The sequence below is a fragment of the Cupressus sempervirens genome, chromosome 9 (assembly GCF_028749045.1).
Source record: "Cupressus sempervirens isolate cs-2001-9-10 chromosome 9, ASM2874904v1, whole genome shotgun sequence".
In the NCBI taxonomy this organism is placed as follows: Eukaryota; Viridiplantae; Streptophyta; class Pinopsida; order Cupressales; family Cupressaceae; genus Cupressus; species Cupressus sempervirens.
This window is the reverse complement of record NC_143126.1, coordinates 378,489,311-378,504,464: the sequence shown is the minus strand read 5'-3', so window position 1 is coordinate 378,504,464 and position 15,154 is coordinate 378,489,311. Positions and strand designations below refer to the sequence as shown.

Sequence of the window (15,154 nt, the reverse complement as noted above, 5' to 3'; positions counted from 1 at the left end):
ATCTATACACACAAAATAGTTTAATTTGATTAGATCTTTAGAAAAGATTAAATTTACTACATCATATTTTATGTTTATACTAATCATAATAATACATACAAATTGAAATTTATTTCTTCTATTAATTTATCATTTTTTTATTTCTTTAATTACTAGTCACATTATGGAAGCTCATTTTTAATGCCAATAGGCAGGCAAAATGAAGGAGTGGGATGGTGTGAGCTTGATTTGACAATCATCTAGGTGTCAAATGTTTAAATATTATTACAAATAGAATATATTTTTAAAAATAATTTAATTAATAGAACATAAAATATCTGTTTCAAATAATATTTGTACATATAAATCATCCATTTTTTAAGAAATTAAAATAAAAAGCTTAAATTAGTAAAAAAACTAAATAAATGGAAATAAAAGAAATATAATTTTTTTTAGATGTAGTAATGTAAATTATAATTATTTTGTAATGGATATCTATAGACATTTCTTTAAATAGATTTATTTAAGACTAGTTTAATTTTATTATTTCCCTTCATTCATTTTTGAGAAGTTTTCTCAAGCAATACAAGTCTTACACTTTATCAAACTAAAATTAAATTAAATTTTAAAAAAATATTATTTATTCCTAGCGTGGGTTTAGATTAAAGAAATGATTATAATGTGAAAGGATTACTAAAGGAAATCACCCGCTTCAAAGATTGTTGGTAGAATATTCATTATTTTCTTTTCAAAGGTATCTCAAGATCATGGTTAGAAGTACATGTTTGCTTAAGAAAGTTATTTAATATTACAAAATCAGTATATAATGAATATTTTTATTTTATATAATAATATGACAAATAATTTCTGAACATGATCATGTAATTTAGGTGAGAAACTTATTTCAAAAAACAGGGACTCCAGCACATCAAGCGGTCTTGTTTACTCAATTGATTGTAAACCTAATTATGAGACCATCTGCCTTAAAATAAAAGCCCAGCTTTATGCTCTTTAGAACACACACTACAATGCATTATGTACTCATTAAGCTGCTTAGTTACTGAGACTGAACTATCTGGAACAAACAACCATTCATGTTTATAATTTTTTATTCTATGTTTAAGCATTTATCCTGTTATTTTTTAATTATATTGTGGGGGAGGTTGTCTTCGGCTGATTTGTGTTCCATACTGCTCGAGTTTTGGTCTTTTAATGCAGAGCAATCATGGCCTGTGAGTATGCAACAGAAACAGAATTCTTACGCATTTTTGTTCGGCTGATTGGGAGATTCGAAAGTTGTTAATTTGCAAGTTGACTGTACAATGTAGTCAAAAAAAAATTACAGGGCGATCGGAATGTGGATCCATTACCCCAGGGCCACGCAGGTTTTGAGTTGGAAATGGCATCAAGTCCATCATCATGTATGGAATTTGGTGAAGAAGAATTGTCATAATGCGAGAGAGTGTTTTGCATACGCCTATTTATTGCAAGCGTGTGTGAAGGGGGGGGCATGGAGTGAGGCGCAGCGGATCCATGTCCACATGATCAAGACACGAGTAGAGATGGATGCTTTTTTACAGACCAAATTGGTGATAATGTACGCCAAGTATGGGAAACTCCACTTTGCCCGCCGTTTATTCGAGAGAGGTGAAAAGAATGTGGTGGGGTGGAATGCAATGATTTCAGGATATGCCCAACATGGACACTCACAAGCAGCCCTCGCCCTGTTTAAGCAGATGAGGATGGAGAAGGCAGTGCCGGATCATTTCGTCCTCGCCACCGTTGTGAGCTTCTGTGACACGGAAATGGAGGTGGGCAAGCAGCTGCACGCCCACGTTATGCTCGCTGGCTTTCACTCCGACTCTGTCCTGCTCACTGCTCTCATTCGCATGTATTCGGCCTCTGCTGCCATGGACGATGCGCGCCAACTGTTTGACGAAATGTCTGGCAGAGACATCATCTCATGGACTGTCATGATTGCAGGGTATACCCAATGTGGCAGAATGGAGGACGCATTTTCCTTGTTTGACCGAATGCCCCGCAGAGATGCGGCTTCGTGGAATGCAATGATCGCAGGGTGCACACAAAATGGATACGGGGCAGCCTCCTTCACGCTCTTCTGCTCAATGCAACGCGCAGGTTGTGGTACGAGGCCAAATCAGGGCACCTATGCTGCCCTTCTCACAGGTTTGTCAGCTCTTGATCAGGGCAAGCAGGTGCATGCCCACATTATCAAAAGCCCCTTCTGCTGCGATGCGCTCTTGAGGAATGCTCTTGTTGACATGTATGCCAAATCCGGGAGCATCCAGGATTCCCGCCTGTTGTTCGATGGAAGTTGTGATAGGGATGTTATCCAGTGGACCACCATGATTGCAGGGTATGGCAAGCACGGGTTTGCAAACGAGGCAATCCAACTGTTTGACCAAATGCGGAAAGATGGCGTGAAGCCCAATCACATCACCTTCATTAGCATCCTCTCTGCGTGCAGCCATGCTGGGCTGGTGGAGCAAGGGTGGAGATTCTTCCATTCAATGACCCGAGACTACAACATTGAGCCCAGAGCAGAGGATTACGCTTGTATGGTTGATCTTCTTGGGCGTGCTGGGAAAGTGAAGGAGGCTCACAATTTAATAAACAAAATTCCAAGTGAGCCCGGAGCTCATGTGTGGGCTGCATTGCTGGGCGCTTGCAGAGCACACGGTAACATGGAAATTGGGAAGCTTGCAGCGCAACGCCTCTTTGAGTTGAATCCAGGAGAGCCAGGAACATATGTGGAACTGTCAAACATATATGCGGCATCTGGCTTGTGGGATCACGTAGCCCAAGTGAGAAAGAGTATGGAAGAGAGGGGTGTTAGAAAGCAGCCTGGTTACAGCTGGATTGTAGTAAAGAAATGCACCCATGTGTTTGTTGTTGGAGACAGATCGCACCCACAAACAGAAGCAATCTATACAATGCTAGAAAATCTAAATAGGCGTATGAAAGAGGCAGGCTATATACCAGGCACGGACCTTGTGCGGCATGACCTGGAGGAGGAGGAGAAGGAAGGCATCCTCAGCCATCACAGTGAAAAGTTGGCTATTGCATTTGGGCTTATCAGCACACATCCGAGGGAACCCATTCAAATTGTCAAGAACCTTCGTATGTGTATTGACTGCCACACTACCACCAAGTTCATTTCTAAGATTTCGGAAAGGAAACTTGTTGTCAGGGACGTTAATCGCTTCCATCATTTCAGGGAAGGGCTCTGTTCATGTGGAGATTACTGGTGATTCCCATGAGCCGAGGAGGACAGGATCTTTATATTTTATAGCCCTTCTCCTACCATTCTTGTCTGTGAATCACAGATAGATCGCAATCCTTATTTTTTCTGAAAATACAATATCTCTATTGCAGTCTAGCCTTGCCGGAACATCGGCATCGATCCAGTGAAATGACGACTCTCAATGGCTTTTGGGATCCGGATCACTCGTCATCTTACTACAATTTAGTCAAATAAATAATTCGCAAATCACCGGAACGCCCAACATTCTGTGTAAAAATCTAACATAGATTTCGCAAAAAGCTTCAAAAGCACCACTCGAGCACCACTCGATCCAAATATACTTCACTCAATTGACGAGCTTAACGGGCTTTCTAATGAACGGTTCATAAGGCACAACACTTGGTGAAGAGGTTTTGCAAATGGAGTTGCAAGCTTTGGATTTAATCATGGAGGAAACTCCATAGTTAAACACCCTCAAAGCTGGAGTAGTACTGGGATGAGTGACCTCCTAGGAAGTCTCGGTGCTTCACCCCTTTAAGCATCACCTAGATCCAATGAGTGCTAAGTGTTTCATTTATTCTCATGAGAGATGGATTCATGTTGAATCGCTACTCATGAAACATGGGTCAATGAGTTTGACTCAAAATCACACAGTTAAATCCTAATAGCAATATCACAATACTTCACTCGTGATATTAATCTTGGATTTACACATAACTTAATTACATTTCTCTCACTCGGTCAAATCTGAAATAGACTCGTTTACGAGAGTCCTAGTATTCTTACTGAATGCTCAATTGCTCAATTTAAACTATTTTTGACTGTTGAAGAGTAGACAATTGTCCATGTTCTAACTACAATTCATTGGATTTAATTTAGTTAGAAGTCTACCCAAAAGAATCATTTATATAGGGGAATTTGTACATGGTATTGGATCAATTTATAATTTTTTTTGGTTGTTCTAATGAATTTTAAATAATCATATTTTGATCCTTCTATACATAATAGATTTTACTATGTTTGCCTTCACTTTTCAAAAATCAGAAGAATAGCTACAATAAATTAAGTTGCATATAAAGACAAAAAATAAATAAATTTAATGTATCATTTAGGAATTTAGTGTCCATTGATTTTTTAAAACATTTCTCGAATCGAAAAACTTGTAGGGATGAGAATATAAATTTCAACCCCATGTTTCCAAAAAATTCTATATAACTATGGTACAATACATGATTAGTTGTTGAGTTTAAAGGAAAGGGAAAAGGACAAAGGTCAAGCAAATTTTAGGCCAAGGTGTTTTCATATCGACCCTTTCATCACTCTCAAACATTTGATTGGAAAATTTTGGAAAAACTAGAGAGACGAGGTTTTTTGTTGCATTATCAATTTAATTTCAATTTTTTTTATACATATAGTGCCCACTAGAAGTAAACTTTGATACAAAACGGTTGAGATGGGAGTTCCAAAACAATTTAGGACACTTCTCCATAGACTTATTGAGCAAGTCCAAGCCAAAATTAGAACTAAAGATCGTCAATCAAAGTGTGTTTGGAGCAAAATCAATGCCAAACAAAGTTGTTGTTCTCCACTTTGTTTGGGTTTTACATAGACAAACCAGAGGATTAGATATAGAAGTCACATGGTGAAGGTGTGCATCTTACCACTTTTACGATAAAATGTTGTATGTTGATTACCTTGTCCTGTTGGCTAAAACAACACATGGTTTTCAAGAACATTTAAGAGCTTTATAGTAATTTTATTAAGAAGTTAGAATACTGCTGAAAATTAGATGATGTTTGTGTTGAGTACAAAAAAAGAATTGGATAAAGTTTTGAGTTCAAAGGAAGCCCCTTTCAAGTGGTAAATGAATACAAATATTTGGGCCTTGATTTTCATAGAAACCTTGGTTGAAAGGTTTATAAAGAAAAAATAATAAAGGGAATTGGAAGGCTTTATACATTCTTTGAAATAGTTGGGTTATGGGATTGGAAGATTGAGAAGATGTTATTTGGGTTATTGGTTATAGTCTTTATCCTATCACACTTATCTTTGAATTATAGATTGATTTGAAAATAGAATATTCTTCTCAAAGTCTACTACTCTTGCTTGAACATTGATCTAGTGAAATGACAACCCTCAAATGCTATTGGTATCTAGACCACCTTTCATTGTAGTATAATTTATTTCTTCAATGATTTGTAAACCACCACAACACTCAACATTTTGTGTGAAACCATAACATAGATTTCACACAAAGCTACAAAAGAAATATGTGGATCCAAAACAATACTTGGTTTGGGTTTGGGGAAACAATCTTGGATTGACATGTAACTTCAAATGCATTTCTCTCACTCGAAAAATTTGAAACCACAATTTGTTTAAAGGAACCTAATGCTAACACATTTTTACTAAATGTTGAATTCCATCTATTTATAACTATTATAGGGAAGATAATGACCTGTGTTAAAATTAAATTTTAGAAATTATAATGTTTATTTTTCAAAAAAAAAAAGTTAGTACAAACAATTATTGAGATATTTGTATATATTAAATTGAATTTGTGAAGTCACAAAAGTGTGCCCCACTTTAGGGGACAAAGAAAATTCGACTCTTGCCAAAACATTTGCAGGGGAGGGGGGATAGAGCGAACTAGGAATGTTCGTGTCAACATCTAATTGGGGTCTGATTGAAGCACCCATGGTATGGGGGTTTGCTTAAACCTACTCATTGAGGTTTGCTCGAACATCCACTGCCCTTCGAGAAAGCTTCCCATCTAACAAATTAATTTAAATATTTGGTACTATGTTGTTTAACTTGGCAACACACTGTGGCTCTTGCAGATTCAACTGCCCTGACAACATTGAGCATATATGACCTCCTCCTTGTGTTTTTAGCCTCATTTGAGCCTTGGTGTTACCAAATATGTCTTCTTCTTCTTCTACTACTACTAGCACTACTACTATTTTATTATTGTTTATAAATTATTTAGTGGGTTTTAGGATTTTTCCAGCAATGTTGATTAGTTAGTTGATAAATTAGTTTTATTTGTGTTAGTTAATTTTCGTTACATCTTTATGTACATTAGTTTTTTGTTATTAGTTTTAAAGTTTTTTTAATGCTAGTTTCTTATTACTTAGTTTTTCAATTACTAGTTTTTTTTAAAAGATATTGAACATTAGATAATATAGGAATTTTTTTAAAAATAGTAAAATTTAGAACATTTTTAAACTTAAGAAAAATGTAGAAAACTTAAAACTTCAAGAAATTTTACAAAATAACACTTGTGATTCTTATAATACATATTGTGTCCTAAGAGGTCCTAAGCGTAGCAAGTATATTATGACCCTATTAGGACCCCCTACGATCTTCTTATTACATTATAACCTCTTAGGAAAAAATATATATCATAAGGGTCTTAAGGCCTAACATGGCTAATAAGACCTAATAGGACCTTTTATGACCTAACATGACCTAATAGGACCCCTCAAAATCTAACATCACTAATAAGACTAAATATGACCCCTAAAGACCTATTAAGACCTAACATGACTAGCAACACCTAATAGGACCCCTTAAGAACCATTAAGATCGAACACTACTAATAACTCCTAACAAGAACCCTTAAGCCCTATTAGGACCCCTTAAGACCTTACATAACTAGTATGGCCTAATAAGAACATTTATGACCTAACATGAGTAATAGGACCTAATAGGACCCCTTAAGCCCTATTAGGCCCCTTAAGACCTAATAGTACCCCTTACAACCTTAGATGACTAATACCACCTAATAGGACCGCTTAAACCCTCTTAACACCTAAGATGACCTATTAAGACATTATATGACTAATAAGACCTAATAGGAACTATTAGAACATATTAGGACCTAACATTACTAATAACACCTATTAGGATCTAACATAACTACTAATGCCTATTAAGACCTAATTGTTGACATAAGGTCAATTTTCTTATTAGTGACTCAACACTTAGTCAATTGGTTACATTGCTATCGAGCTCTACAGTTGCTACCAAGCTTATCATTTACTCAGCAGTGTCAACCAAGTGTTTCAGATGCTCCCAAGCCAAGTATTTAGAATGTAGTGTCTACCGAGCAATTGAGTCTGTTTATAGTGTTTGCCAAGCTACATAGTGTTTACCGAGCTTCAAAGACTATGTACAGTGCAAACCGAGTGTAGCAGAAGCTATCGAGCTATTTAGTGGTTTAAGTGAAGAAGATCGTAGTGTTAACCGAGTTCTGGTATGTTAACCAAGTTCTAATGTATCTATTGAGCTCACATTGTTAACAATGTGAATCTAGTGTTGACCAAGTCATGCAATGTCAACTGTGTGATTCAACAACTACCAAGTTTCTTAGTGTTCACCGAATCACATAGTGTTGACCGAGTTCAAGCTACTTGGAAGTGATTAGTATGGACCGAGCTTCAAGTTCAACCGAGTGCCAAAGTTTTCTGAGTGTTGACAATGTTTGTTGTGTATCAAAACATCACTAAGTTTGTTATTAGAACCTGAGTTTTAGCAATTGGGCCGACTTTGTGAATTAAGATGAAATTGGTATTGTAGCCAACTCTAGTAAGTTGTTATTTGGATTGGTATATATGTAATGCATTGTATCATATCCAAATATGTAATAGAAGAAGATTATGAAGTACATGAGTGCAAATTGAAGAAGGCTACAAGCAATATAAGGGACAACATAGATTTATCTATCATAGTTAGGTGATCATTGCAATACAAGGAATCTCAACCATTAAATTAGAGTTGCAAATCAAAGATTAGCCACTAGTTCATCCTAATAGGTGCATCAGTCAAATCCTTTAACAAGGTAGACTTAACAGTCTCTTACTAATAGGGCAGGTCACTAGAAGTGGTCAATTGTAAGCCTTAATAGGTTAACTTTATACTGCAGTACTAAAGCTTGTGGGTATCATCCCCACCCCAATTTTACTTTCTAATTGGAAGGTTTATGGGTCACCATATCTTGTGTCAAAGTGTTACGAATGTTTAATGCTTTCATTCTTTCATGCACACAATTAGATCAAAATATTATATGAAGGATTAATTGGTGAAATAAGATAAAGTTTTATTGGTTCATGATTTACCCCTTCCCTCTCACTAACCTATCCTACCTTATATTTCCAACATTAATAAGACCACTTAATACCTTAGATGACTAATAACACCTTATAGGCTAAAGCCCTAATAATGCCTAACATGACCTATTAAGACCTTAGATGACTAATAACACCTAGTAGGACATATTAGGACCAAACACGACTAATAACACCTATTAGGATCTAACATGACTACTAACACCTACTAGGACCCCTTAAGACCTTAGATGACTAATAACACATAATAAGACCCCTTGAGACCCATTAGGACCCCTCAAACCTTATTAGAACCCCTTAAGACCTACTAGTCCCCCTTTAGCCCTAATATGTAGCCTTAAGAACTTAGATGATTAAGAACACATAATAAGACCCCGTATGTCCTATTAACACCTAACATGGCCTATTAAGACCTTAGATGACCAATAAGAATTAATTGGACCTATTAGCACCTAAAATGACTAATAATGCCTATTAGGACCTAACATGACCTATAATGACTACTAACACCTATTAGGACTACTTAAGATCTTAGATGACTAATAACATACTAATATGAGTCCTTAAGCCCTATTAACACCTAGGATGACCTATTAAGACCTTAGATGGCTAATGAGACCTCTTAAGCCCTATTAACTCCTAACATGGCCTATTAAGACCTTAGATGATGAATAACACTTAATATGATCTCGTAAGCCCTATGATGACCTAACACGACCTATTAAGACCTTAAACATTACTAATATGACCTAACATGACTAATAATGCATATATATTAGGACCTAATAGGAACAATTAGGACCTAACACATGACTGCTAAAATGGAAAACTTGGATCGTGAAGCTTAGATTATTTATCACACACTTTTCAGGTGTTCATAATGATGGTGTCCCTTTGTTAATTGTTGTATTAAGAATTCTTCAAAGACTTGTATCTGGGATTCCAAAGACTCTAGAATTGCAAACCAATCTGAAAAAGTTTGGCAAATTATAAAATCTACCTTAAGTAGTCATGTATATATAGAAAACTAAATTTGGTGAATTACTCGACATGCCACATGTATGCGATTTAAATTTAGTGAATAAGGTGGGTCTAAAGCAACATTGATAGATTAATTTTTAATGTATTTCAAATGGCATTACCATTCTTATAGTGGTGAGGGGGAATTTATCATTGTTGTCTTTTACTATATATATATATATATATATATATATATATATTGCCAAATGCATTGTGGTGTTAATCAATGATTTCTTGTATATGTCTAGAAAAGTTGGGAAAAAATTATAACTGATACTAAAAGAAACAACGTATAATTTCCAACAAATGAGGTGGAGAAGAAATTGACTAAGCCATCAAAAGTTTGAATTTATAATGGTGAATCAAACACACATCCCAATATTATTATTCACCAAATTTCTAACATGATTGATCACCATGATTCACAAATTGGCAAAAATTCACCACTAAAAAACCCGCTAGATTTAAGTGGATAGTATCTCTCCTCTTACCATTGAGATATTGCGATAGGATACACTCATCCTAATAATTCAGGGAAGTTGATAGCTGGTACCAACAAACCTACATAACAGATGAGCATGTACACATACATGTTTATATAATAGACAATGACAAGGAGTAGTACATTGCATAGATCTGGACTTGCAAGTGTACATCTCCCTCCCTCCACCACATCTAGCAAAGATATAAAACAAATGTGCACACCATACACATGCAAGTAAGTAATCCATAACCATAACCATAAAACATCATTATCATATGCAAATAAGAAATGTAAAAATAACCATCAACAGATGATATCTCACACTATCCAATAGCTTCTAATATTAATTTCAAATCACGATACAATGCCATACATCAATAATCTCTAACATCACTAAAATAACCAACACACACCTGATAGTGGCATAAAAGAATTTGGCAATATGAGCAAAGAAGAAAACTATGGGTTGGGCACTACAATTCCTCTCCTTATTTCTCATGTACAATTAAAGAGTAATGTTATCATATTATTTTTGTTGTACACCGATATTGTAAATCAAAATTGTGATCTTTGATTTACTATCATTCATAGCTTAATTTGTATATCTTTGTTAACATAGCAACCATATTTCCTTCGTAGAAATAACTCAATTTCATTCTAGATTAGCTTTGCATTTAACTTAATCTCTTTCTTACTTGCTTTGAAAAATTAAAAAACATAGCTTAATCTTGCATTTATATAGAAATAATCTATCTCTATGTAGTGAAGTCATTGAATAACTTGAAAAATTTGAGAGCACCCATACTCACATCAATGAGGAGACAATAAATCAAGTTGCTATGATTTTCTATATTTATTTATTTGATATAATGTGACTAATTGTGCATCTAATGATCTACTGAAGTGTTTTTGGTTGCAAATCCTTGCATGTACGGAATTCTGACACACACAAACAATCAAGAAATCAGAGTGTTATTTGAAACATTGATGTAACAATATTGGACATAGATAAGTAGAAGATAATTTCCACAAAAATTCAGATTGTGATATTGCTATCAAGATTTAACTGTGTGATTTTGAGTCAAACTGATTGACCCATGTATCATGAGTAGTGATTCAACATGAATAGATCTCTCATGAGAATAAATGGAACACTTAGCAATATCACAATATTGGACATCATCAGGGCCGGGGCCCTAGCTCGGTTGGCTAAATCTTCCCTGTTGTAGGGGGTTGGTTACGGGTTCTAATCTCCCCTGTCCCCGTGGTACCGGTGGGTGTGTTGCGCCAGTGCTACCGGTCACGTTAAAAAGTTTACCCGGCACATTAAAAAAGTAAAAAAAAAAAAATATTGGACATAATCAAATCCACAAAAAAGTTACATCCCTCTAAATGATGGATTGTGGAAATTGCTCTAAATGATACACTGTGAAATTTTTTAATGTTATCATAATTTATTTTGGTATTTCAAAATTATGAGTCAGTACATGATTGTGATTAAATCATATATATTTATGTCACAAAAATTACAAACTTGTGCTTTTATTTATTTGATTTAATGATAATTTTTTTTCTTCTTTTGAATATCTTGGAAAGTTTTGTTAATAGGTCATCTTTACAATAGTTATAAAAGAGAAATACAATAGAATAAGACACATGTCAATGCTGAAAGAAAGACTTTAAACCATGATGAAAGACCACTTTCATTTCAATAAGTAGACCTCTAACTTGTGACTTGATTTCTTCAATTTGATAATCCACTTGTAAGTTCTTCTCAACCTTACCATCTATGATCTTTTAACGTGATGATTAACTTAATGAAAAAACCTATTAAACCTATATCTCTATGAATAAAGAAAATATTTTGTTATTAGTTCTGATTTACATTGCTCACAAACTAAAATTGCTAATAGTTTTTCATAAACACACACAATCTGAACCGGAAAGATTAGCGAGCTTTATTATATAGAAAACTTTATCTCTAAAACAAAATAATTACGGTCGATATAATCCATCCATTATAACATACATAATAATAATTGTGATGGAAATCATAGCAGCGGTTTATTAGCAAAAGGAGTCCGAGGAGAAAGGAAGCAAAAATCAGATGAGAAAGTGGGAAGGTGAGATGGCGAGGAGAACTAAGAAGGGCAGTAAAGCCAGAATACGGTGGTGAAGATTGATTTAAAGCTGCTTCCTTTGACTGTGTTCTTGCTTGGCGTGGGAGGAAGTCCGCCTCTCGTAGAAATCATCTGGAAATAATTGAAGGGGCCCAGCACAGATCTGCACTCACAAAGTAAAACGTTACGTTCCTTCTCCATGAAAACAGAAGCCTAAGTTATCATGGTAAAGAGATTGAGAGAGAGCATACGTGTTTCCGCTGCTGCTGGTAATTTTGAAGAGGGACCAGGAGATGGAATCGGGTGAGAGCTGGAGGGAGGTGCCCTGGATCTTGCCGGTGACGGACCAGGCGAGGGGATTGTTGGTCTCGAGGCAGAAAGTCCCTCCCTGTGTGTCTGCCACGCTCTTGACGAAGTATTTGCCGGAGAAGACTCCCCCGGGCACGTCGTAGAGCTTCCCCTGGATGCTCCTCCTCACCCACTGCGACCCATCGTATTTGTAGACAGCGGTGCCCCTGCAGAACATCCCCATCACCATACGACCTGACGGAACCGCCAGTGGGGCCGGCACCGTGGGGGGGACCACGTCCTGCGTGTAGAACCAGTACTCCGCTTCAAACGCCACCTTTGTTAGGGCTGGGCCAGTGCCGGTGCAGTTGGTGGAGGGAAGGCCTCCTTTGGTCTGCACCCGCTGGATGTACGACACGCGATACGCGACGCCGTAGTTCTCGTGGTATGATGCCTCCGCCAGCGTCTCTGGGAGCGCTCCCCCCGCCGACGCATCCGACGCTATTTCCGTCCCTGTTCAGCAACAAAACCAGGATCCATATTCATCTCTCACCCCCCACAATTTTGATCTAGTTTTTATATTTTTATTAATAGATTTATATGTTATAAGATTTAGAAGGATTTCTTTTTAATTTTATATATAAATTGATTCTTCTAAATATAGTACAAGTTATTTATGGAAGAGTAAGAGTAATTTTGAACAACTCATTTTCTATGATTCTTTACTTTGTATACATATTCTTTTGCAACAAATATCTTTGAAAGACCAACAATTATTAGTTACAAATCTATTTTGTGTAGAAGCTATATTTACATAGAAGTCAATTCTTCAAAATCAGCAATCACAACATATGTTTCCTTTTTAGATGTGAGATTTGAAGTTGGGTCTCTTAATTTTTGGTAAAATATTTTTACACATTTCTTATGATTCTTAATTGTATATTTATTGTATCAGGTGATACTCACATATCATCTATTAAATTCTTAACTTCATCAAATTCTAATACTACTACTAGGAATTACTATGTTTTATTCAGACGGCTTTAACATCACAGACTAAATAAAACTTAGATAAGTCCACCATTCAACTTTATGAAGGCTATCAATCTAGATGCTCTCCATATCTTGTTGTATATTTAACATTACAATCATTAAAGATCAATTTTGTTTAAGAGGTTATACATATAAGTTATGTTATTATATTGGAGAAGAATTAAGCAAATAGCTTGCTCAATATAATCTTTAAAGATGATTTGGATGAAAAAAAAAAGTTATGGATGAAGAAAAATAGTGGGTAGATGACAAATGAAATATTAGATGGTTCTTCTAAATGATAAAGAAATAAAGACTTTTGATGTAGATAAATTTACAAGATTAGGCAAAGAGAGACTTTTGTAGAGAAAAAAAAAGATTAAATTAATGAATATAAATTTCATTTGAAAGATTAGGAAAAAGTTTATTTAGAAGTGAATATCTCTTGAAATTCAGCAAGGCTCATAGTCCAAAAAACTAAAACTAAAGAAGATTTGATTTTAGATCAATTAAAAAGAAAAAAATATTTTACATTACAAGTATATAGATGAATCAAATATATAAATAATTTAACATGAATTTTTTCCAAAATCAGATATATAAATAATTTAACATCAACTATTTTCCATAATTTTATTGAGAAAATAAGAAGAACAAAGTTGCCCTTTATCATCTCAAACAATTAAAATTCAACTGTACCATATTCCATATCCTATGATAAGAGCAATTATGAAGGAAAACTCAATGTCCCGTTTCTAATACATGCGTTTCAGTTTGCTGTTTAGACACTTAAAAAATGAGATGATGAAGTGAAAACTATGGTATGAAAAAACTAAGAGAGAATCACCTCCGACGATGCTGGTAGGCGTCCCCGACTCCGCAGAATCGGCAGGGCCATTGTTAAGATACCACAGCCCTGCATATTTCGGACTGCTTTCCCGATACACCAGCAAATACCTCCCATACCTCTGCCCCCCGTCTGATGCATTCACTACCTCCGCTTTCGCCCACACAGCAACCCACTTGCTCCCCTCGCACTTGTACGCGTACTCTCCATTCCGAGCTCTCACTTTCATCTTCAGGCTGCACTCAACATCATCATCATCAATTCAAATCCCATTCTTCATTCTTTACTCACCAATTCATACACTCTATGCTAATTACTCACCTGTTGCCTGCCGGCGGTGTCAGAGCTGAACTTAATCCATTGCTAACATCGAGCAGCATTAACAGAAAACATAACACCAAAGCCAGTGCCATTCCATTGAATAAGCCGGCCATGTTCACAACCTCCTCTTCTCAATATGTTACTATTGGCGCTCTGCAATCTATATCTGATCTCTGTCCATATATATATATATATATATAGAGAGAGAGAGAGAGAGAGAGAGAGAGGCCCTTGAAGCTTCGAAAACACTTTGCTTGTGAGTGTGGGCAGGAAGGCGGCTGCGTCAAACTCAAACACATCTAATCCAGTGGAGAACGTGCATGATGCAATATTTAACTTCAAATGATGCGTAGATGGAGGGAGAACATCTGTATACAGAATTATGTCACGTGTACAGCTAGGATTCACATCTCCCTCTCTACTCAATCATTATTAGCTTTTTAATAAGATGCCTTGCCTTCCTTGTCATGCAAGGATGGCATCCGCAACATTCAAAGCGCTTCAGATAAAATCTAGCAAGGAAAATAACACAACCCCCTTAGTTATAGGATTTGGCATTAAATTAACCATCGTAATTAAATATTGATTTTTTGCAACCTCTGACTTTTAATATTTAAATCCATGTAAGAACATGATACAATATTTAAAAAAAATATGTGAGGGGCATTG

At 35.7% G+C, this 15,154-nt stretch overlaps 1 protein-coding gene and 1 pseudogene across 2 annotated transcripts; one reads left to right on the top strand and one right to left on the bottom strand.

The window, feature by feature from the left end:
• Positions 1-999: 999 nt before the first annotated feature.
• Positions 1,000-4,083, top strand: LOC149538855 (putative pentatricopeptide repeat-containing protein At3g13770, mitochondrial pseudogene; annotated as a pseudogene). The gene has a single exon (XR_016356114.1). The product of XR_016356114.1 is annotated as a putative pentatricopeptide repeat-containing protein At3g13770, mitochondrial pseudogene (transcript).
• Positions 4,084-11,812: 7,729 nt separating this feature from the next.
• LOC149538854 (uncharacterized) lies at positions 11,813-14,663 on the bottom strand. Its single transcript, XM_089798970.1, has 4 exons — positions 14,486-14,663; positions 14,165-14,400; positions 12,249-12,798; positions 11,813-12,160 (listed from the first exon to the last, which is right to left on the bottom strand). The coding sequence occupies exons 1-4, from the start codon at positions 14,596-14,598 to the stop codon at positions 12,019-12,021; spliced, it is 1,041 nt and encodes a 346-aa protein (XP_089655096.1). The 5' UTR covers positions 14,599-14,663; the 3' UTR covers positions 11,813-12,018.
• Positions 14,664-15,154: the final 491 nt, after the last annotated feature.